The following is a 26,763-nucleotide window of genomic DNA, read 5'->3' on the forward strand; positions in this document are numbered from 1 at the left end:
TCAGCCACTGATTTACGAACATAGGGGTACTCACTCTCCTTGGACAAAGAAATGGCTCTCATCTGAGAATATGACCCACTTCCACTTCTCAACAGTCCAATCTTTGTACACTTTTGCCCACTGGAGCCTCTTTTTTCTGCATAGCACTCTTCAACAGTTGTTTCTGTTTTGTTCTGTGGGCGGTCCTCCCTGCTTCCAACAATCTTTGATGGACTATCATGCCAGAAACATTAATCCCACTAGCTGTCAAATTTGTATTTAAGTCTACATCAGACAATCTTGGATTCATTTTGCTTTTTCCTAACTAGTAAACGATGTTGAGTAAGTGTAGCTTTCCTTTTTTTTTCACCTCCACATTTTCTTTTTCTGTCAGGAGAAAAAGCACTTGCCTCCCCAAACCTCTTTAAACTCGCATTATCAGTACCCAAACGAACACCACATGCATTGGCAATTTGTCTTTGATTTTTGGATGTGTGCTGAGAAAGATTACATATTTTTGAATGCTTTCTTGAAGTTGTATCCATTTTATAGCTACACAAAATGAATAAAACAATACGAATGTCAACTTGTCTACACTATTAAATATGCACAATACTATTAATAAACATTTCAAAGTTTTTTCACTTGGTTATACTATAAATTAAGATGCTAAGAAATTATATGGGGTGCTTAAGGATCATAGCTGTATAACTGAGAGTAGACCTCCACATAGCCTTTAAAGGAATGCAGAGACCCAACCAGGGCTTCTGACCTAATGTCCAATCCTCACCTTCTCATGGTCAACCCTGTTGGATATCTACCTGGATACTGAACGAATGAGGATGAGGCTGGCAATTTGGGATTTAGCTGCCCAAATTGTATTCTTATTGGCTTAAACCAATATAGAAAATGATGGTACAACATGACAAAAGTTCATGCCGGCTGGGGAGTCACCCGGTTAAACAAGGCCCCCGTTGTTTTTGCCAGTGAACCAGGGCGAACAGCAAAAATTCAGCTACTGGAACAAATCTGAAAGCACACCCCCAACTCAACATCACCAGAGTTAAAGATCGGTACTATCAAAATAAGAAGCCTGAATGGCAAAGAAATGGAGCTAGCTGAGGATAAGTACCAGATCGACATAATAGGGGTGACTGAAACAAAAAAGACAAAAACTGGTGAGATCTTTCTGAGCAATAAATACAGATTGTTATATTTAGGAAATGACAATCAAGGAAAAGAAGGAGTAGCCATAGTATTCAACACAAAATACAAGGATAATCTTCTTGAATGGCAGGCAGTCTCAAGTAGACTGATGTTGGCAAATATCAGAATGGAGAATTGGACCATGAGATTTATTTGTGCCTATGGTCCCACAGAAGGTTCTACAAAGGTAGAAGTGGATGAATTTTTTTGATGCTTTAGAAAAAGCAACTGACACAATGAAAAAGGAAAAGTTGGTCTTTGTTGGGGATCTAAATAGCAGAGTAGGGAGTGATTGTCAGACATACAAAAATGCTTTGGGAAAATTTGGAGAAAAGAGCAAAGCTAATAATAATGGCAAATACCTGTTGGATTTCTGCTCAGGACATGGACTGGTTATTACTAACACCATGTTCCAACATAAAAATGTGCATAAATTCACAAGGAGAGAAGAGGCAAGGAATAAGAAAAGTCTCATTGACTATGTTATTGTTGATAGTGATGTTTTCTCCCTGGTGCAGGACACCAGAGTGTACAGAGGATTTGAAATTGGAAGTGATCACTATTTAGTCTTGAGCAGGATAAAATTGAATTTCATATTGAAAAGAATAACATGTAAGAAAGTTTTAAAGTGAATAAAAGTTGAGCAGCTCCCAGATGTGAATAGACTAAACCACACAAAGATCATTGAAGAAAAAATGTAAGAGTTTGAGAACAGGAACCAAACCTTGGAGATTCAGTGGCAATCCTTGAAGAAAACCCTGATTGATTCAGCCAGAGAGGCATGTGGTGAGGTTGTCTGCAAGGTTAGAAAAATCAGAACTCCATGTTGGACACAGGAAGTTAACGAGGCAGTGAAGAAAAAAAAGAAGAAAGCATATCAAAAAGTTTCTGGCAAATAAGTCAGCTTGTGCTCTTAGAGAATACAGAGACAAATGTAAGAAAGTGGAATACTGTGTAAAACTAGCTAAACAAAAGTCATGGGAGGACTTTGGCAAGAACATAGCAAATAATATCAAGAAGGTGGTAAGATATTCTGGAGGTTCTTGAAGGAGCTTAGAAATGGAGGAAAGAGTGCTGTAAAAGAAGATAGAGATGATGGTGACATGAAAACAGTAGAAAAAGATATCCCTGAAGTATGGAGTAATTACTTGGAAAAACTGCTAAAAGAAACAAGCTGTGATAATAGCACAGTGGTAAAAAACACTGACCATGCATGCAGTCAGGAATACATATCCATACTTGAAGTAGAAAAAGCCATCATAGGCTTGAAATGTGGAAAGGCAGCAGGAGTAGATGATATTCGACCAGAAATGCTGAAGTATGGTGGTATAAAAGTCTTACAATGGCTGCACTGCATAGTTCAGAAAGCGTGGACAGAGGGACGAATTCCCAATGATTGGAGTAAAGCTCTCATAGTACCCATATATATAAAAAGGGAAATAAAACTAAATGTGAGAATTACAGAGATATTTCCCTACTGAGTGTTTCTGACAAGATATAGGCAAATTTACTTGAGAAACGGTTGAGAAAAATTGTGGAAGAAAACTTGGTGAAGAACAAGCTGAATTCTGGCAACTAGAGGCTGTCAGGATGAGATCTTCACTTTACGACAAATAGTTGAGAAAGCATGGGAATATAACAAAGATCTGTATTTAAGTTTTGTCGATTTGGAAAAGGCAAATGACAAGGTGCCAAGAGAGAAGCTATTTAATAGGCTACAATTATATGGTGTCAATGGTGCATTATATCAAACAATACTTAGTCTTTATTTGAGTTGTAAGTCAGCAGTTAGAATTGAAGGAAGTACAGGAAGATGGTTTAATGTTAAATCTGGTATGAGACAAGGATGTGCATCATCCCCTCTGTTATTCATTATCTATATGGATTGCATTATGAAGGAAAGTGGTATTAAACATTATATCAGAATTGGAGGTGTTAATCTCAGCTCTTTGCTTTATGCGAATGATGTTATACGTGGGCTATTCAATAAGTAATAAGACTGATTTTACTGTGGCGAAAGCACTCATCACAATATTAATTTCTGTGGAATAAAGAAATGTTGCTGTCTGTATTAACAAAAGAGGTTGATAGATGGCGTAGACGGGCTGATGTGCCAGAGTGTCACGTGACTAAACGCAAGCTTGTTTAGGCGCGCCTACGAGGTGCGACTAGTCTTCGAAATGGAAGCGCCCTTGGAACAGCATTATGCAATTAAATGTTGTGTGCGTTTGCAAAAATCGGCATCGGACACTTTTAACATGATATGCGAAGCTTTCCACGATGAAGCAATGTTGAGGGCAAGTGTTTTTCGCTGGCATAAAACTTTTAAGAAAGGAAGGTAAAATGTGGAAGATCTTGAACGTGAGGGAAGACCTTCAATGTCCATCACAGAGACAATGATCAACACAGCAGCGATTATCATCAAGCACGTCAACCGGAGGCGTCCATTGCTGAAGAATGGCTTCTTGTAGCACCACGATAATGCAAGGCCACATATTGCTGGTTGTGTAGTGGATATTTTGCAGAAGAACAACACAGATATCCTACCACACCCTCCATACAGTCCTGATCTCACACCGTGCGATTTCTGGCTGTTTCCTCAGCTCAAGAAACCACTAAGAGGCCGCCATTTCAAAAGAAACAAAGCATGTATAAAAGCTGCAGAGGCTGTTTTGAAAGAACTCTCAAAAAATGGACTTTCACATCTGTTTAAGAAGTGGACGCAACGTTGGGACAAATGCATCGTGTCTCACGGTAGTTACTTTGAAAAAGACCATGTAAATGACGATTAAAGGTAATCTGTTTTCTGTATAAATATAGTCTTATTACTTATTGAACAGCCTATGTACTTCTAAATAAATCTGCTACAAGTTTGCAAGATTCCCTGACTAAATTGAATAACTGTTATAATAGATATGGTATGAAGGTCAGCAATAAAAAGACAAAGACAATGAAAATAGGTAGAATTGTTGAAAATGTTAACTCTGTTGTGAACAGGGAACCTGTGGAACAAGTAAAACATTTGAGCTACTTAGGCACGATTTTTACTGAAGATAGTAAGTTAAGTATGGAAATAGACAACAGAATCAACAAATCTGGTATGGCAGGTAGTCAATTGAATAAATTCATATGGAATAAGAGAGAAATTAGTCGAAACACTAAAATAGCAGTATACAGTGTTCAAACCAGTTTTAACTTATGGATCTGAGAGCTGGGTCAGAAGTAAAACACTTGACTGCAGATATGAGAGTCCTGAGAAAGATTAGAGGCGTGAACAGATGACATCAATGGCAATATCATATTAAAAACGAGGATATTAGGAAAGAACCTGACGTTGTCAGCATCCAGGAATACGTTAGCAGAGCTAATCTCAGATGGTATGGTCACTTGAACAGAATGGGCGAGGAAAGATTAGCAAAACAAGTGTTCTCTGTCAGGTTGGCTGGAAAATGTCCCAGAGGAAGACCAAGATATAGGTGGATTGATACAGTAAAAAGTGCCTGAGAAGACAGAAATATAAGAGCTGATAATATTGAAGTCTTGACATTTAACAGACTGATTTGGAGGAAAATTGTAGATAGGAGGTTAGTAATGATGTAAATTTTTTATGTAGTACTATCATATCCTGTACACCCCTTGAGGGTACATGTCAGGAATTTGATGATGATGATGTTGATGAAGAAATTATATTCTTGGTTTAATCCTTTAACCAAGTGTAAGCAAATAAAAATTTGCACATGAAGTAACATCACAACTGGGCTACTTGTGTATAGATGCTAATGACTTCATATTAATTGCCTTAGTATCTCATCCCATAATGCAGTGCTCATGTCCTTATATGGACAGGTATAATGCTATGCATTATGGGAAGGACCACCACCTGAGTCCTCAAATGTTAGTCTTACATCTCACAATTACACCATCCCTGAATGCTTTGATTTGATTGCTGTCTCTTTACAGCATGTTGGAGAAAAAAAATGGTATAAGCTCACTCTTGATGATATTCCAAAATATGCTTCTGCCAGAAAGAGTAGCAGCGTTGGTGGGACCCTATTCACCATGAAGCCATAAGAATTGCAACTGGAGAATTTCGAATGTCACTGATTCCTAGTCTATATGAACCACCGTATTCTTTTGATGACAACAGCTATCTCCATTATGTGCAATCAAAATAAAATCCCTGCAAGTCCATTCCATATGTTTACTTTTTTTTTTTTTTTTTTTTTTAATACCTGTGATTAGAATCTGTACAACACTCATCAGACTACAATGTGTCCCTTTGGTTTGCTCATAAAAATTCACTCTTAGAAGCTCCAGATACTAAGTTATACAATATTGCATATTTGCCATTAAATACACTACTGCTATTGCATTCTTATTCTCCTGTTGAGTACAGTAACTCTTTAAAGCACACAGAATTGAATACACTGATTTTATTCCTTTTCATACAGCATAATATCTTATCAGATCCCATTGGAATGTTACAACTTTACTGGTGAGCTGTATGCCATAGAGCTTGACTTAAATTATATAAGATTGAAATGCTATATGTATGGAGCACTGTATAAGCATTTATTTATTTATTTATTCATATGGCAAAAGGAATACAGAACAGCTACAGGTCAATGTCCAGTCTGGAAAGCCAATCCAAGTCCTCATCTGTCACCTTGTGGATATCCTGTAGACCACCACCATGAAATTGGCACCTTGGGCAGTTTTTCACAATATGAGTAATTGTCTGAGCCACGGGAGAACAATCACGATAGGTGTGGTCTAACAGCCCCATTTATGTAGTAGGTAGCCACACCTTGGTAGTTCTGATCCTGTTGATTGATGACCAAATCTTCCTAGGAAGGGCAAAACCAGGCTGCAGAGCAGAGGGATCTTCTACCAGGAAGCCGTTTGTTGGGAGATTGTTGGACCAATATGTTGGAGAGGTCCACATGTCCACCTGTCATGTGGAACTCTCCACATGTCAGGTGTTGATTGTATAGGCATTAAACAATCTACAGCTGCAGAAACAGCCAGTGCTGTCTTATATCTAACTTCTCCTTTCTCATTAATGGAAGCTGCAGTTAGGCATACTCTTCTGTTGAATTCCAAGCCACATTGGGATTAAGGTAACTGAGGCTGCAGATACTGCAGTTAGGGCAGCATGTTTTTCAAGCTTTCACCATCTGCCTGTTCCCCACACAGATTACAGGTAGATTGTAAGACAGGAATTTTTATTCCTGTGGCAGTCAACATGGAATAGAGAGAACAACAACAAACTCTGTCAGATCTGGTCTGAAATCAAATTGTGTCAGTTTAGGCTACACAGGGTCATGAAGAGGAAGTCATTCCTGCTTTGCTCTGCATGGGACACAAGTCTGTGCAGAGCTGAGCAGAGTCATGCACAATCCTTCCTATTGAGTCTTGATGGGTTCTCTGTCCTTATACCATTAAACTTTTAAAAATGCTCTAAAAATATATTATTTGACTCTAGAGGCTAATCAGAGCAACTTTTTGTTATGATCTGTTATGATTTGTTATAATTTTATGATCCCATGTTTGCTTTAGATTGAGTAGAATTTGGATTAAACAAAGAATATGTTTTTCTTGTGTGATGTATAAAGATCACTAAAACTTTTAATGATCTTTATGTATTGGTAACATTCTGTTTATTTTATTTTATCTTGAACATTTGATCCATTTTTTAGAAATCACTGCTAGATTTGGAAAGTTTGGTTCGATATCTTTCTGAAGCTATAATGAAACGTGACTATCGTGAGACTAGACATAACACTGTCGAAGATGATGGCCTTCGAGGATTATTAACCCTTGCAACTGTCGCTATGAAGCATAATCCGCCATTTAAATTTTCTAAAGAAGGACAGGTATTATTTTTACTATTTTATGTTTGTGTTCACCTTCTCTCGATATACTGCATATATATATATATATATATTTTTTTTTTTTCTTATGAAAAGTATTAGCGATAAATTTTAAATATCATTCTCGTATGTGTCTTTTTATGCTTATAAAACCTGAGGTGAGTTAATTCACTCTAGTATAGGATATTTGTCTTGATTTTGACATCTGTTTTTTTTTTTTTTTTTAAGTAAATTTGCTTATCTTTATGCTTTAGTTCTGCCTCCTTTCCTGCTGTGTGTGCATGCGATACTATTACACAGTTAAGTTTTATTATTACTATCTTTCAGTTGGCAATTTCTTCCATATGAATATGTTGACCATATGAATTGGTCTTCTCCGGATCTGATCCTTTTCTTGCTATCCTGATTTCTGTGTAAATGTCCATGCTAACTTAAAATTAGCTCAGCTTACAGGTTCTGGAATGCTAAAAATGTCAAGTTCCTTCCTAATATTTTTATTTTGATATTATTGTGCTATTCATACTCTGCCATCCTTCCAAACTCATATTTCATATGTCTTTGATCAGCTGTTTTGTCATCATCATCATCAAATTCCTGATATATACCCTCAAGGGGGGGGGGTTTCCAGGATATGATAGTACTACATGAAAAATTTACATCATTACTAACTTCCTATCTACAATTTTCCTCCAAATCAGTCTGTTAAATGTCAAGACTTCAATATTATCAGCTCTTATATTTCTGTCTTCTAAGGCACTTTTTACTGTATCAATCCACCTATATCTTGGTCTTCCTCTGGGTCTTTTTCCTGCCAACCTGGCAGAGAACACTTATTTTGCTAATCTCCTCTCCAATTCTGCTTAAGTGACCATACCACCTGAGATTAGCTCTACTAATGTATTCCTGGATACTGACAATATCAAGTTCTTTCTTAACATCCTCATTTTTAATATGATATTGCCATTGATGCCATCTGTTCATGCCCCTAATCTTTCTCAGTACTCTCATATCTGTAGTCTGTGGCCAAGTGTTTCAATTCTGACCCAGCTCTCAGATCCATAAGATCTGAGAGCTGGGTTAGAAGTAAGCACTGCAATTTTAAATACTGTATATAAGACAGTGTTTAAAATTGGTTTAAACGCTGTCTTGTATACAGCTAATTTAGTGTTTTGGCTGATTTCTCTCTTATTCCATATAAATTTATTTAGCTGACTTCTTACCATACCAGCTTTGTTGATTCTGTTGTCTATTTTCATATTTAACTTACCATCTTCACTAAAAATCGTGCCTAAGTAGCTGAAATGTTTTACTTGTTCTATAAGTTTTCCATTCACAATGCAGTTGATATTTTCAATGTTTCTGCCTATTTTCATTGTCTTTGCCTTTTTAATGCTAACCTTCATACCATATCTATTACAACAGTTATTCAAATTAGTCCGGGAATCTTGCAGACTTGTAGCGGATTTATTTAGAAGTATAACATCATCTGCATAAAGCAAAGAGCTGACATTAACATCTCCAATTTTGATATCATGTTTAATACTGCTTTCCTTCATGATCCATATAGATAATGAATAATAGAGGGGATCATGTACGTCCTTGTCTCACACCAGATTTAACATTAAACCATCTTCCTGTACTTCCTTCAATTCGAACTGCTGACTTACAACTCAAATAAATACTAAGTATTGCTTGCTTGATATAATGCCCCATTACCACCATATAACTGTAGCCTATTGAATAGCTTCTCTCTTGGCACTTTGTCATATGCCTTTTCCAGATCTACAAAACTTAAATACTGATCTTTGTTATATTCCCATGATTTCTCAGCATTGGCTGAGAAATCATGGGAATATATAATATGGGAATATTTCACTTTACGACTATCTGTCGTAAAGTGAAAATCTGATCCTGACAGCCTCTATTTGGCCTGAATCCAGCTTGTTCTTCACTAAGCTTTTCTTCCACACTCCTTCTCAACCATTTCTCAAGTATACTTGCATATATCTTATCAGGAACACTCAGTAATGAAATTCTTCTGTAATTCTCACATTCAGTTTTATTTCCCTTTTTATATATGGGAACTATGAGAGCTCTACTCCAATCATCTGGAATTTGTCCCTCTGTCCAGGCCTTTTTAACTATGGTGTGCAGCCCCTGTATGACTTTTATACCTCCATACTTGTGCTTTTCTGGTCGAATATCATCTACTCCTGCTGCCTTTTCACATTTCAGTCTTTTGATGGCTTTTTCTACTTCAAGTATGTATTCCTGGCTGTAGCTGTTTTATGAATAATATAAATAAATATACATTAAAACATAAAACGTAAATGCTCATTCCATAGAACAAATAGACATATCTGGGAAGTCTAATCTCTTTTGATGGTAAATATGAACAAAAAAATAAAAATAATACAGATAGTCAAAGAGCATTTTCTTAACATGGATCAAATAACTTATTAATAGAAAAGTCCCAACTTGAAAAATGCTGATTACGATTTGCTGTGCATGTTCTGCATTAGTAATGTCCTTAAAAACACAACCTGGACTGTTCAAAAGAAATTTTTTTTTTATTTAAAAAAAAAAAAAAAAGCCTGATGGCTGGAGAGATGGTTTTTAAGATAAACTATGTGGATTAGTTGGATAGAAAAGATTCCATACGATTAAAGCTTGAAGGAGCAAACCAAAAAAAATTTACTGAATGAGTTTATTTATTTATTTTTTTAATTTTTAGTTACACGCACACAAACACAAACAAATGGAAAAGAAAACAGTTGAAGTAGTGAAAGTGAAAATTAAAATCTCTAAGAAAGGATGACAATCAATAGGAAAGTTGGACTGGAAAAAATCAACATTTAAATAAATAAATAATAAAAAAAAAATAGAATGATGTGGTAATTAGAGCATGATAGAGAGATCTAAGTGAGGCAGAGAGATTTTTAGCTGTAAATGATCAAAGAGATGAAATTCTAAGTTATAAACTTTCCGACATGGTATGGTATGGTATGAGTGTATATATGCATCGATGCCACCTTTGAGATAAAGAGATTCAAAAGGTGCAATTGGGAGGCTAATGTGAATAGTTAACCATGTGGAAAGGCTTATGTGTTCGTCGCACATGTTGATTGGATTTTAACGGTATAGATGCGAACACAGATTGATAAGAAAATAACTATTTATTAACTTAAATGCCAATATTTCACTGGTATTATATCCAGCATCTTCAGAACACACAAACAAAAGTTTGTTACAGTAGTGAGACTACCGCAATCCGGTGTAACAGTGGGACTTATGAGTAATTGTAGCATGCAACACAAAAACTAACGTCCTAATTAGGTGCCACGTTTAAAAAAAAAAAAAAAAAAAAAAAAAAAAAAAAAAAAAATTATCAATTTGGTCTTAGGGTGACCGTCTCCCAAATCTTTGGTAGATTTATACAGTCATACTTGTTGAGGTTTGGAGTATGTTTCAAGGCTTCTGTTGATTCCATTAATGTGAATAGTGTTTAAAGTACTGAAGTTTGTTTTTCTGTTAGGAAAAGCAGGTGTGTTTTGCAGGCTGGTGATGGAAAGGAATAGCGTTGAGATCAAAACTTTAACCGCATATATTCTGATGTACTTTTGCCTTCTTTTTTCTTTACTAAATTAGTTTATCTTCTGTCTAAAATATTGAGTTCCAAACTGGCAGGGGATGCTTTGGACACCTGGGAAGGAGAGAAAGGGTCTAGGCGATCCTTAGGCTGGTAGAAATCTTGTTTAGAGGTTTGTATACAGTTCTGATTCCATGTTGTTTCAGGCTTGGGGAGCCAGTTTATCTGTTTTCCTTTGATGTTGGCAAAGATATAGTGTATGTATAGTCTGGTTTAGTTGGTGGAGATTATTGTTCTTTTTAAGGAGTTTGGTCAGAGTTTTTGTGTTGTATCCATTTTGTTGGAATAATGTAAGTAGAGCCTGTTGTCCCAGATGCTGTGCTTGTCTTGATGATGAAAGTTGCTATGTTCTGGAGGCTAAGGTTTTAAAAATTCCAAGTTTCTGGCCATGATGGTGGTGTGAAGTGGCATGTAGGTATCTTCTTGTGTAGATGGGCTTACAGTAAACTGAATATGAAGGGCCCATCTGCTATCTTGTAACTCATACAAGGTTCAAGGTTTTGAGAGTTCAAAAGCACAAGAGAACAAGAGCTCCTTTTTCTTTTTCCACAGTGAAATTGATTTGAAGATGGATATTATTGAGGAAATATATTAAGCTAGACAGAGCCTGTGGGCCATGCAGCCGAATGGCAAAGACATCGTCTATATACCTCAACTATACTTTGGGCTTGAGGGGTGGGGGGGGGGGGGCAGAATTAAGAACCAGAGATTATTCAAATGATCCTACGTATAAATTTGTAAATGGGGTGAGAGTGAGGAGCACATTGCTACACCTTCAGTTTCTTAAAAGAACTGGTTGTTCCTGCTAAAATACCTTGATTTAAGGCAGTGCTTTAAGAGGTTTGGAAATATTGGGGGGAGGAATAAATTTTGGACAGGAGGACAAATGTGTCTTCTACTGGGCATTTGTAAAATGGGATGACACATCAAAGGTTACTAAGTGATTGTTCTCTTCTAATTGAAGGAGAACAATACTTGATATAGTTATGCATCTTTTATAATGATATTAACTCACTGCACCATATTAGGGTAAAATAAATTGAATTTATTCACCCATTTTGATATTTCTCTGGATTCAGCTGGCATCTTGAGAGTTCAAAAGCATTTAAATATACTGAGTCTCACTATGCTTGGTTGTACTGCCTACATGTCTCTAAGAAGTATTTTGGGAATTGGCTTGACTGCAAGACAAAAGACTTTGGTTCAAATCTAGTCGCTGACTAGAGGAACATTTTCTAAGCCTTTTCTCAACCGGTTCCCGAGTTAGTTGATCTCTGGCATGGGCAAGGGGTATTTTTCTCCCGGAAACTCAGGTTTTTTGTCCCTCAACTCAAGAAAATCGGCTATCAAACCCACACTATTTTCAGACATTGAAACTATTGTGTTAGGGACCATGAGATGGCAGCATTTGCTTGCCGCCTTCTTCACTGTGTGCTGATTAATTAGTGTTAGCCTTGGGCCATCCACCTCTGATTGGCTACCAGTGGAGATTGAAATACCTACTCAATCTCCAAATGGTCTCACCTACTCCTTATGTGGGAACAAAAGTGTCAGCTGATTTTTTATATTTTTATTTATTTTTTTTGAATTCATATTTTAGTATTCTCTGGAGATTTTTGCAGTAAATTTTTCTTTAAAATTTCAACTCTAATGAAATTAATTATCAGGCTACTGTTCATTTCTTACTAAAAATTAGATTATTTTTAATTTTTATTGTAAATAGAATTTGCATTTCTCCACCACTATCATTTCCTACAAAATATTAAATGTTAGAATTAAGGAAATTCTTAAATGAAATTTCATGCTAAGTTATAATATATTTGGAAATATATATGTCACTTTGATTATTAATTCTTATTGGATGCTATAGTACCAGAATGTAGTGTCAGCAGTAATGAAAAGTTTTTTTTTTTTTTTTTTTTTTTTTTTTTTTTTATGTGTTCCTAGGATTTTTTGCTTCAGGTATTTGATTGTTTGTTTGCTCTACCAAGTCCACGGCAGCGCTTCTTACCTAAGTGTAAATCACAACCTGTCCGTTCTGCAGCATTTGATTTATTAGTTGAACTAGTAAAAGGAAGTGAAGAAAATTATCGTCTGCTTCATTCAAAATTGCTAAAGCAACATAGCCCAGGTTTGTTTTTAAAGAAGTGCTTCTAATTAGTAATTTCAGGCACTGTCTAATTAGTGTTTCTAATACCATTTTGAGGTTTTATTAATTCTTATAATGTATTCTAAGTGGGTATTAGATCCAACATTATTTCAAAGCCAAATGTAGAAACTATGAAAGTTTCGTAAGTTGACCAGAGAGCTTGCAGGAATATATTCCTTGGCATTCATAAGTAGTTCCTTAATGCGAACTACTTAAAAGACATAGATGCTACGCAAGCATCTATATATTTGCCTTTTATTAGTCCATATTGATAAGGTTTCCCTGGCCTGACACCTGTTTCAAACTGGTTGGTTCTTGGCTAGCACCTATGTCTTTTAAGTAGTCCACACTAAGGCAGGTCGTGAATGCCAAGAATGTATTCCTGCAAGCTCTGGTCAAATTACGAAATATGAAACTTGCATAGTTTTTACATTCGGCTTTGAAATAATGTTGGATCTAATATCCACTTTGCTTATGTAATTTTGTATTGCTGAACTGAAGCCGTTTGGCTCTTTATTTTAGTAATTATTTTTACACACCATCCGAGAGTTCGCTGACGAAAAATACATTTCTCTAACATTTCAAGTTCCTATTACTGAATGAGAGTTTTTGCTCTCTTAAGGTTTCTTCCTGATCTCTGAAGAGAACCAACTAGTTCAAAACAGTTTTCATGCCAGTGAAGCCTTATCAGATTGGACTTATAAAAGGTGAATATATAGACGCTTGGGCAGCCCTTATATCTGGTCAACTTATGAAACTTTCATAGTTTCTACATTTGGCTTTGAAATAATGTTGGATCTAATATCCACTTGGCTTATGTAATTTTGCATTGCCGAACTGAAGGCTTTTTATTTTACAAGGGACTTCCAGAAAGTAAGTTCCGTTTTTTAAATATTTTCACTGCAGCGCTGCAATCGCAATGGTCTTGCATGCTGAGTTTGTTGATTCCTTAGCAAGGTGTTGGTGCCATTTTCAGACATTCTATTAGTGTGTACGCTTCTTGGTGTGTGTTCATAAAGTCTAAGAAAATTGAATCGCCTGCTGCATGTGAAATTAGGTCAGTTATCTGTTTCTTGAATGCGAGGAACATTAAAGCAGCTGAAATTCATCAGCAAATTATTGAGGTTTATGGAGAACATGCAATGAGTGATTCAGTGGTGCAAAGATGGGTAAAACTTTTTAATGAAGGAAGGACAGGTGTGCACGATGATGAATGGAGTGGGTGACCATCTTTAGCAACTGACAATTTGGTGCATTCATTTGAAGAGAGGAATCGACAGAATGTGGAATTCATTATGATGTCACTCTTTCTGCAATTTCCAGAAGTTTCACATTCATGTCTTCATGAAATTGTGTCAGAGAAACTAAATTATTGAAAATTGTGTGCATGCTAGGTGCCGAAATTGCTTATAGAACAATGCAAAGTGAATCAGTTGGGCAGTGCGTTGGAATTCTTGACATGCTGCCGTGAGGATGGCGATGTTTTCCTATGCAGACTTGTCACATGCAACCCCTGAATCCAAACAGCAGTCCATGGAGTGGAGGCACACCTTATCACCAGTCAAGACGAAATTGAAGACAACAGTTTCCACTCAGACAATCATGTGCACTGTGTTTTGAGACAGACAAGGAAATTTGCTGGTAGACTTCTTGGGTCAAGGCTCCACAATCAGCACGAGTATGTACTGCCAAACCCTTAAGAAACTGTGTCGTGCAATTCAGAATAAACAATGTGGCATGCTTACCAGGGGCATTGTTTTGATTCATGATAACCCACCCACACACGGCCAGCATAACATAACAACTTCTCGCCACCTTTGGCTGGAACAATTCCATCATCCTCCATACAGTCCTGACCATGCACCAAGTGACTTTCATCTGTTCAAGCATCTGAAATCTTTCCTTGGTGGCCAGTGGTTTCAAGACCATGACGAGGTCAAAGAAGCAGTCAATATGTGGTTTGTGTCAGAGGCGGCAACCTTCTACGACGAAGGTATACAACTCTTGGTGCCCTGTTATGATAAGTGCCAGAACAATGGCTGAAATTGTGTAGAAAAGTAATGAAAGATGTCTAGTTTAATTTCCATTAAAGTTTTTTTTGTAGGTATATTTTTGTTTCCCTGACAGCTCATCAGGACATTTCTGGACATCATTCATAGTATAATGTATTCTGCTATAGTGAAATGTCTGCAAATTGTGATTGTTCTTTAAAATTAGCTTGAGCATTTTTGGTAGTTTGTATTATTAAATTATTTTTATATTATTATCTTTCTATATATTTTATTTTTTATATAATCCAGAAATTCACCTCTAGAGACCAACGAAGTGTAAAGTTATGTACTTTCGCCATAAAAGATGGAATACTGTTTATCATGTGGAGGTACTTGGTTGAGGAGATAGAGGAGGCATGGGATCTTTATGTATAGGGAACTTAAATTCAGTAAAAATATTGCAAAAGTTGTAAGGTTTACTCAGAAAATTGCTGTAATGGAAAGAACCCTCAAGTATGGATAAGGTAATGATATCACTCTAGAAGGAGCTCGCTAATCACACTACGTTTAGGTTTCTGTGCACAGATCTGGTCACCTGGCTATACTGCTGATAAGGAAACATTGGGAGGGGAAGAGTGCAGAAATGAGTAACTAAGGCTGTTTTAAGATTCTGGAATATGAGGACAGATTAAGATAATGGTATATGCTAAGCTTCTGTGAGAGAGAGAGGGAATGTTCAGAACATAATGTTCAGTATGAGTTCTTGAGAAGAGTCCATCATATAGATATATGGGATTTACTGCATTGGATGAAGGAGAACAAGAAGTCATCCCTGGAAGCTATATAATGTGAATTGAATGCATTTGCAGAGTGTGTTGTGGGTATTATGATGTTGGATGTCTTCTAGACAAGATATGATAGTTATTGTGGTGTGTGAGTGTTTGACCTCCCTTGATGAATCCTCAGACATGACATAGGCTTGGAAATGATACTTTTTCCTCTGAACAGTAGTCGAAAAATGCAAATATTACAGTGTTTCTTTTTTTTTTGGGGGGGGGGGGGACATTAGCCTTCAGATATCCAAGTACACACAACTACATGCTGAAAAGATACAGAGCACTATTTTGTTAAACTTTAAAAAAAGCTTCAAAAAGTAATTTATTAGTGATTAGTATTTTTTTATATTAAAATCCTCTCACAATATTTAGTGCTTCATTACCATATATTCTATTCCCTTTATTTTTTTTCCTTTTAGATGAGCTTGAACTAAACTTTTCAAAAAAAAGTAAGTACTATTTTTAGTATTTGATTTAATTTAATTTTTTTATATATTATGTAATGTTCTTGTTTGATTTATTCATCTGTTTTTTTTTTTACTAGTCCTGCTACTTATCTCATTCTTTTTCTTCTAATCAAGGATTGGCATTTGCCTAATCCTTGCTTTTATTGTTTTTTGTTATTCACTGTCCACAGATTGAGATTTTTTTAATGTTATTATGTAACTTAAATAATTAAAATGCATCACTTATTCTATTATATTATTTTCTATGAGTATTTTTGATCTAATATGATCTTTGCTTTTAAATGCCATGATTTTTGTAAAAATATTTAGATGATATTGCTGGCTTATTTTCATAAACTGATTTGATTTTTGATGGTGATCTTCATTGTTATGTAATATAATCTTGTCATCTCTATATGGCATTTGTATTGATAACAGTTCTGTATAACTCAAAACCTTGTTTTATTTGGTTTTCCATTAGCTATACACATTTTTGTAGTAAAAGTTCATTTCAGTTAATGCTAAAATATGTCAACTTGTTGCAAAAATGACTTTTCAATTAAGAAATTATTTTACAGCTTTTAGTTTCTTACAGTTAAATAATAAAATCAAATAAAAAAAAAGAAAACAGTTGCATAACTACCTGTCATCATTAAAAATCCTGCGTAACATTTAAACTGGACTTTTTTGTTGTAAAGCCAGATCATGGGTTATTTAAGGAACTTAATTTGTGCAGAGAATTTCAGAAAATTGAGTATGTGATTTTCCAGTATAGTCCTGACTTTATTACTATTTTTCTTTTAAAAAAAAAGTTTCTTCAAATCTGTTTTATTATATGATATTATATGAATGTTGTGTTGGAAAAATATGACCTTTCTTTATGGGGTAGAGTTTGAAAGGGTTGGAAGGGTCTTCAGTCCATACAGGAACTATCTTTCAAGATACATCTTTTTGAAAAAAAGTCTCAAAGAAATATTCATATCAACTTGTTCATGCAATAATTATTGTTGAATACCATTTACAGTAACTCCCAAGAAACATTAAATGTGGAGAATTGACCTTATGTCCAATCCCCACCTGCTTATGGGGCATGCAATTAGTAGATATGCAACCATGTACAGAATGAATGAGGATGGCTGGCATTTTGGGATTTAGCCAATCAAATTGTTTTCTAATATGACTTGAACTATTAAAAAAAAAAAAGTGATGGTACAGCATGATGAAATTTTGTGTTGACTGGGAGTATCACCTGGTTAAACAAAGTCACCTTGGTTTTTATCAGGGAATTAGTGTGAATAGTAGTTTAAAGTAAGCTACTGAAACAAACTCCAAACAAAATGTTAGCAGAGCTCAAGATAGGTACCATCAATGTAAGAAATATCAATGGAAAAGAAGTGGAAACTGGCAGAAGAATTAGAGACATAACTGTTTGAGAAAATTGGTGTTAATGAAGCAAAACAAGACAAAAACAGATTAGATTCTTATGAATAAAAATACAAGATGTTATGTTCATGTAATAATGATATCAGTGAAAGGAAAGGGTAGTTATAGTATTCAACATTAAACACAAGAATAATGTTGAATGGCAGGCAATATTTTTATTGTGCCTATGGTCCTAAAGAAGGCTCTGCTAAGAAAGAAATGTTATTTACTGTGATATTGTTGATAGTGATATCTTCATCGTGATTCAGAAAACCAGAAAATTCAGAGGATACTAATCAAATTCAAGATAAATAAGATGGTGAAAAAAATGTTCTGGAGGCAGATGTCTGGATTGATTTATTTTTTAATCATCATCATCATTATCAAATTTCTGACATATACCATCGGTGGAGGGAGGGGGTGGAGGTACAGGATCTTAGCACTACATGAAAAGTTACATTATTACTAACTTCATATCAACAATTTTCCTCTAGATTAGCCTGTTATCTGTCAACATTGCAATATTATCAGATCTTATATTTCTGTCTTCCAAGGCACTTTTTTCTGTATCAACCCACCTACAACTTGATCTTCTTTGGGTCTTTTTCCTGCCACCCTGGCAAAGAATACTTGTTTAAGTGACCACACCACCTGAGATTAGTTCTGCTAACAATGTTCTGTCCAAATGTCCTCATTTTTAATATGATATTGCCAATGATGCCATCTGTTCATGCCTTTAATCTTTCTCAGGACTCTCATATCTGTGGTCTCTAGTCTTTGGTCAAGTGTTTAATTTCTAACCCAGCTCTCAGATCGATAAGTTAAAATTGGTTTGAACATTGTCACGTATACAGCTAATTTATCGTTTTGACTAATTTCTTTCTTATTCTACATAAATTTATTCACCTGACATCCTGCCATACTAGTGTTAATATTTATGAGATTATTTGTATTATTTAATCTCTGTTTCTAACATTTATTTTTATTTTTGAGTGTACCTATATATGCACAAGAGTTCACTCCGATTGGTGCACTGACCTTAATTCTTCCAGAATCCAAAAAAAAAAAAATCACTAACTCAAGACTAAATACAAAATAAACACATTTTATAAAACACAAACAATATATACACTTCAAACAAAATACATAACTAACTACAAAATTAATTGGATCCAAGGTCTTTTAAAATAAACTTACAGTTAAGAAATCAACCATTTTCTAACTCAATCTATTACTGATTTGTTTAACATATACTACATCTCATTTACTACACTAAACACTTTGTTTACACAATAACAAAAATGTTCATAACCAGTTTCTCTGTAAGGCCCTCATGTAGCACACATTAATTCTTACTCTAAAGTGTAGATATTCTGAATTCACTTAGTATAAACACTTTTACTTCATGCAATTCTTTCCAATCAGCATTTCTTCGAACATTCCTTTAGAACGTCAATAACAATATCTTCTTTTATTTACGAATACTTATTGAGTTTTCCACCTTAAAACTCAGTTCTACAATTCCCTTTTCGAAATCTACTATTACTCTTCCAATCAGCGTTTCTTCGAACATTCCTTTAGAATGTCGATTGCAATATTTTCTTTTATTTACCAACACTCATTTGTCAGTCTTGAATCTTTAAAAAAACTTATAACTCTACGATTCCCTTTTCGGAATCTACTGTTAATTTTCTTCCAACTGTCACATAAACTTAAGTTGCTCCGAACCTAAATATCTGCCGGCCTGCGTTCTCTTTTCTTCCCGAACGCTCTCTCTCTCTCTGTCAGCTGTCAATCACCTATCAAACTCCTCGACGAGCATGCGCACGCCATGAAAGTGGCAAGTGAGAAACTAAGTATAATGGCTGACACATTCTCTCCATTAGCAACAAGAGAATGTCTTTATAAAACACAACACTTAATATTTTAAACTACAATAAAATTTCTGAAAGCAACACAACTATCCAAATCCAGTAAGTACATGAATTTTTTAGCTGCTTTGCATTTAATTTTGACAAAATAACATCAGTAACGGGCACATCGCAAGTGCAGACAATGTGTGTTATGAAACCAAAACTAATAAACTTACTGACATAAACAATTTGTAAAAATATTCAGAATTTTAAATTATGATTATAATTTATATCTTTAATTTCCTGACGTTTCGACCTTCATATTAAGGTCATCATCTGGAGTATATATATATATATATACACAGAGACAAGGTAAATTACATTTCACATAGTATTCTGAAGAGACAATGACTTGATCAAATCAACAAAACATAAATACAGATCCCATGATTTTTCAACTATTTGTCGTAAAATGAAAAATCTGATCCCTGACAATCTCTGTTTGTGCCTGAACCCAGCTTGTTTTTCTCCAAGCTTCTCCTCCGATATTTCTTGGCTGTTTCTCAAGAATACTTGCATAAATCTTACCAGGAACATTCAGTAGAAAAATTCGTCTGTAATTCTCACATTTAGCTTTATTCTCCTTTTTTTATATATGGGTATACTATTAGCACTATTACTATTACTCCAATCATCTGGAATTCGACCCTCTGACAAGGCCTTCCGAATTATGTAGTGTAGCCACTGTAAAACTTTTATACTTCCACATTTGAGCATTTTTGGTTGAATGTCAACCACTCCAGATGTTTTTTCACATTTCAGGTTTGTGATAGCTTTTTCTACTTCAAGTACAGATATATATTCCAGATGGCATTCCTGTTGAGTGTTTTCTACAACGATGCTGTCACTGCTTGTTTCATTTAGCAATCTTTCAAAGTAATCACTCCATACTTAAAAAATATATTTATTCCCAGTTTTCACGTGCAGTTTATTATCTCTAATTCCTTTTACAGTACTCTTTCCTCCATTTCTGAGCTTTTTCAATAACCTCCAGAATATTTTAACACCTTCCTGATATTTATTTCATTGTTCCCAAAGTCTTCCCATGACTTTTGTTTAGCCAGTTTTACATAATACTTTACTTTCTTACATTTTTCTCTGTATTCCCTAGGAGTATAAGGATGCCAGGAACATTTGATATGCTTTCTTGTTTTCCTTGACTGCCTCTTTAATTTCTTGAGTACACTCATTTTACACAAATTATGGATTCTACAACTATGTTATAAAAAATTATTTTAATTTCCTGATGTTTCGACCTTCATATTAAGTCATCATCTGGAGTATACACATGTATATACAGAGATAAGCTAAATTACATTTCACATAGTATGCTGAAGAGATAATGACTTGATCAACGGTTATTCCACTGGCTTGACTCTAGTGAAAATAAAATAAAATTACAATATATAAATGAAATAAAATAAATTAACTACATCAAAGTTATATTCTATTTAAGACAACATCAGAGAAACGTTCTTTCATATAGATAGTGTTGTTACAGTGAAAATGATGTCCTAATTTAACATGACAATTGTTATATTAGATTTAGGATCCTGGATTACCTATGGTTCTATTTAAAATTAACTTTAATAGTTTAATCCTTTATTCAAGTGTAAGCAAATGAAGTTTGCGCCTGAAGTATCTTCAGGACTGAGGCAACTCATGGTAAAGGTGGACCAAGCTCTCACCACTCCTTGTCTTAGTATCTCCCATAATGCAAAGCACATCTCCTTGCGGACATGTATAATGCTATGCATTAAGGGAAGGGCCACTACCCAGACCGTTTTCGACCTTTATTGCGGTCTCATCAGTGGGAGCCAGCCCCAGAGATGGTGATACTAAGGTGGAAGCAATGGAGAAGTCATATTTACCTCTTAAAATTAACTCCTAGGGAGAAAGGTTAAGTGGGTAGAATATATGCCTTCCACATGTTTGGGATTTTAAAACCATCATTATTATTATTAAGATTAGGGTGATCTTAACACAAATTAAGGAGGCCTGTGAGATAAGAATCTCACAGGCCTGCTTAAGTTTACTTTCATACCATGTTTTGGCGGGATGTGAATAACAGGTGCTTTTCCACTCAATTCTATGTAAAGTGTTCATGGCATGATCAGAAAGACCAACTTGATCATAGTTATAATATTTAATGTGTCTTATTTTTAGAGGGACCTATGGCATAGTATAATTATTAAAAACAACACTTAAGTCCACAGTAATAACTTTAATTAATAAATAAGGTAGATATTTCGTACTAAAAATAATAGTACATCTTCAGTGTTACAAACAGATAAGAATAGAATACAAGTAACGAATATTCAGTGGATCACCTATTAAAATACAGTGTTGTCGCGAGCTAGGAAATGAAAGACATTAATAAAGAATTAATATTTAAGATAATTAGTTTTTGAATGATTACATAAAATAAAAGTCTCCCAGATCTTCGAGATGGATTGATTTGTGTCATCTCTGTCTTTGGCTGGCATTTACAAAATTCCTTGTGAATGCAATGTTTCTTATTTTGGACAAACTGGCCGTTCTGTGGAAAAAAGAATTAAAAAACATCAATATTATATTGATTACAACACACCTCAGAAGTCTGGTCTAGCACAACACAGTATTACCACTACCCATAATATCCAGTGAGATAAAGCTATTCTACTTCATAGATGCAGGTTCAAATATGAACGCCTCTTTAAAGAAAGTTGTGAAGCTTTTTTACACCGACCGAATTTAAATCGAAATGATTGCCTCTCTCTCTCTCGAAGATCTGGGAGACTTTTATTTTATGTAATCATTAAAAAACAACTAATTATCTTAAATATTAATTTCTTTCGATTGGTTGACTATGTGACTGTTCGCTGACGGCAGTTGGTGGCTCCTGTTGATCCTTGCTTCTGGTTGGTGGTTGTTATCACCGGCTTGTGGTTAATTGTTATTGTTCACTGTGGAGGAATTCAAACATGTCCATTCGTTTTCTGAATGTCGTCAATCTTTAAGTCGAAGAAATTTGGATATAAAATTTGAATAAAAAGACAACACTTTGTAAACAAAATCAAAGACATCACTGGAAAAAGATTATTTATTGGTCAGTTTTGACTTCTCTGCTCTCTTCACAAATGTCCCAATCAATGACACAATCCTTCTATTACAGGACAAATTCCCTCCCGATATCACAGTGTTCTTTGTGAAAGTACTGCTTTCTGGCTATTTTGTGTGGCAAAACACTTTCTACCTACAAAAAGAATGCACAGCCATGGGCACACCATTACCCCCCCCATTACTAACTTTTACATGGAACATTTTGCACAACGTGCTCCAGATTCCTCTCCCGTAAAACCCAAAATCTGGCTTAGATAATACTTTGACGATGTTTTGCTATTTGGCCCCATGGCCTCCAGACTACTAGACACTTTCCTCAGCCACATAAACAAACACTACAATTCACAATAGAGATTGAAAAACAGGACACACTTCCGTTTCTAGATGCAGTAGTCACACGTCTTCCTTTTGGAAGTATTTCTTTCACTGTTTACTGGAAACCACGACATACTGGCCAATATACACAAAACTCTTATCACCATCACCCAACACAGAAACTAGGGGTCATTAATACACCTAAAAACAGCTTTGAAGATTTGCTCCAATGAACAAGCACTTAAAAATGAACTAAAAGTTATCAGCAATACCTTCCTAAAAAACGGTTACAGCCTCTGTACAAGATCTCACTCATCATCATCATCAAATTCCTGATATATATACCCTCAAGGGGGTGTACAGGATATGATATTATTACATGATAATTTACATCAGTACTAACTTCCTATCTACAATTTTCCTCCAAATAACCTGTTACCTGTCAAGATTCGAACATTATCAGATCTTATATTTCTATCTTCTAATTCACTTTTTACTGTATCAATCCACCTTTTCTTGGTATTCCTCTGGGTCTTTACACAAAACCAAGAGAATACCACCTGAGATTAGCTTTGCTAACACATTCCTGAATGCTAACAATTTCAAATTCTTTCCTAATATCCTTGTTTTTAATACGAGATTGCCATTGATGTCATCTGTTTATGCCCTTAATCTTTCTCAGAACTCTCATATCTACAGTCTCTAGTCTTTGGTCACGTGCTTTACTCCTGACCCAGCTCTCATATTCATAAGTTAAAATTGGCTTGAATACTGTCTTGTATACAGCTAATTTAGTGTTTTGGCTAATTTCTCTCTTATTCTATATAAATTTATTCAGTTGACTTCCTACCATACCAGCTTTGTTGATTCTGTTGTCTATTAAATTTACTATCTTCACTGAAAATTGTGCCTAAATAGCCTTCTTATTGGTAGTTTATTTATTTTATTTATTAATTATTTTATTATTATTTTTTTAAATTTTTTATTATTTTTATTTATTTATTTATTTATTTTTTATCACTAGAGGTCAGTCTAAGAAAAAGATTAATTAACAGCGTAGATTTAATTTACCTTTATAGAGTGCAAGAGCATGTAGCTTGGTTTCCTATACACAAGTATCTTTCTGATGATGACTTCAATACAGGGGTCGAAACGTCAAGTGTTATTTTATTAATAATAGGTAAAATAATCAATTCAGCACGTGTGTTTTGCGTCCCTAAATTCGTGAATACGAATGCTGATCACCGCGTAACTTTAAAAGATGTTTTTCTTGTTCTATCAGTTCTCCATTTACAATGCAGTCGATATTTTCAATGTTTGTGCCTATTTAGAAGTCTAACATCATCTGCTTAAAGTTGAGATTAACATCTCCAATTTTGATATCAGGTCAAATGTTACTTTCTTTCATAATATCCTCCGTATACATAAACAGAGGGAATGATGTACATCATTGCATTGTCTGACACCAGATTTAACATTAAACCACTTTTCTGTACTTCCTTCAATTCTAACTGCTGGCTAACAGTTCAAATAAAGACTAAGTATTGCTTGCTTGATATAATGCCCCATTAACACCATATAACTGTAGCCTATTGAATAGCTTCTCTCTTGGCACCTTGTCATATGCCTTTTCCAAATCGACAAAACTTAAATACAGATCTTTGTTATATTCTCATGCTTTCTCAACTATTTGTCGTAAAGTGAAGATCTGATCCTGACAGCCTCTATTTGGCCTGAATCCAGCTTGTTCTTCACCAAGCTTTTCTTCCACAATTCTTTTCAACCGTTTCTCAAGTAGACTTGCATAGATCTTGCCAGGAGCACTCAGTAGGGAAATACCTTTATAATTCTCACATTCAATTTTATTTCCCTTTTTATATAATGGGTACTATTGAGAGCTCTACTCCAATCATCTGGAAGATGATTGGAGTAGAGCTCTCAATAGTACCCACTGTCCGAGCCTTCTGAACTATGCAGTACAGCCACTGTAAGACTTTTATTCCTCAATACTTGAGCATTTCTGGTCGAATATCATCTACTCCTGCTGTCTTTCCACATTTCTGACTTTTGATAGCTTTTTCTACTTCAAGTATGGATATGTATTCCTGACTGCATGCCTGTTGAGTGTTTTTTACACTGTGCTACCACTGCTTGTTTCATTTAGCAGTTTTTCGAAGTAATTACTCCATACTTCAAGGATATCTTTCTCTCCAGTTTTCATGTCACCTTTATCATCTCTAATTCCTTTTACAGCACTCTTTCCTCCATTTCTATCTCCTTCAACAACCTCCAGAATATCTTGCAACCTTCTTGATATTTATTTTCTATGTTCTTACCAAACTCCTCCCATGACTTTTGTTTAGCTAGTTTTACATAGTGTTTAGCTTTCTTACATTTGTGTCTGTATTCTCTAAGAGCAGAAGCTGAGTTATTTGCCAGGAACTTTTGATATGCTTTCTTCTTTTTCTTCGCTTCCTCTTTAACTTCCTGTGTGCACCATGTTCTGATTTTTCCATCCTTATATATAATCTCATCATGCTTCTCTGGCTGAATCAATCAGTGTTTTCTTCAGGGCTTGCCACTGAATCTCCAAGATTTGTTCCTATTCTCAAACTCTTTTATTTTTCTTTAATAATGTTTGTGTATTTTAGTCTACAGTTCACATGAGAGCTGCTCAACTTTTATTCACTTTAAAACTTTCTTACAAGGCCTCACTTAAAAACAAAAATAAAGAAGACAGTAGTAAAACTGTGTCCTCGCAGTTATCCCAGTGGCTGTGTGCTTCGCAACCATATGCCTGGGGAAGGAGTGTCCTAGGTTCGATTCCTGTTGGAGACATGAGTAGCTTAAGGATCTTCCTCAGCCATAGCCAAGTTAGCCAGTCTTGGGCATGGACAGTAGGCTTTTTCACCCAGTTTATTCTGGGTTTTTTTATCCCACAAACAGGCAAACTGGACAAGTGAACCCACAGGATAATACAGCCATAGAACATAGCATGGCGAGGAAGGCAACGGGAAACCACCTTCATCATAGTCACTCCCCTGGTGGTAGCATAGCTACCCCTGCCATCTTTTAGGATGAAAAAAAATCATTCTGTTCCATAATAAAACTGTAACCATTCCATACATTAAAGTGATAGAGAAAATAAACCGAATAATACAAAAATACAACCTTAAGTCTCCTTTAATCCTCCTTCAAAATTAAGGAATTTAACACATCCAAGTGTAATATTTTGTGATTAGTAATTTATATTATTATGATAATTAATTATCTCTTTGTCAATATCTCAGTTGTTTCACCTTTGTATTAATTCTGCTCTTTTTCCATTGTCTTTCCTATGTATATTTTAACTTCTAACTCTCAATGAAGTATTCTTTACCTTGTTCTAACTTAAGCCAATTAATTTAGTCCCTGCTTGTGATCTCTTATACTTCCTACCAGTATTAGTGCTGTTAGTGAAAAGGCCTCTAGAAAACTCACTGCAGTTAACTATTTCCCATGTGATATAATTCAGGGAAAATTTATTTGTTTTTCGATTGCGATACCCTGAATTAATGTTATAGCACGGGAAGAATAGTTATAACACTTGATCACTTTCTAAAATAATACCTTAAATAGTCAGTCATGGCAGTTTCTCTAATTCACACAGGTTCAGTTACTTTTGTGAGATAGTGCATTGATCAAAGATCAGGCGATAGTTTTAAACAAATGAAACATGTTTATTTTACCTTAAGCTCCATACAATATGATACACATTAAACAATTTCTCTCTAATGCCTATTTTTAAACTTAAATCGTAACCTTACAATTTAGACCTGCAATTCACAATACTTAAATAACTTGCTTTACAAGATCTAGGCAATTACTGGCTGTTACAATCAA

The 26,763-nt window shown here is 35.1% G+C and overlaps 1 protein-coding gene across 1 annotated transcript in view; it reads left to right on the forward strand.

Annotated features, from left to right (window-relative positions):
* puf (ubiquitinyl hydrolase 1 puf) overlaps positions 1–26,763 on the forward strand; it is a 1,013,305-nt gene that overhangs the window by 453,429 nt on the left and 533,113 nt on the right. The window contains exons 34-36 of the mRNA XM_090399560.1: positions 6,885–7,061; positions 12,655–12,838; positions 16,103–16,132. Of these exons, the coding sequence (XP_090255686.1) occupies positions 6,885–7,061; positions 12,655–12,838; positions 16,103–16,132 (391 nt within the window). The remainder of the gene's footprint in view (positions 1–6,884; positions 7,062–12,654; positions 12,839–16,102; positions 16,133–26,763) is intronic.

Source organism: Typopeltis vanoorti, chromosome 10 (assembly GCF_054136105.1).
Source record: "Typopeltis vanoorti isolate ZY-2024b chromosome 10, IOZ_Tvanoo_1.0, whole genome shotgun sequence".
Taxonomy (NCBI): Eukaryota; Metazoa; Arthropoda; class Arachnida; order Uropygi; family Thelyphonidae; genus Typopeltis; species Typopeltis vanoorti.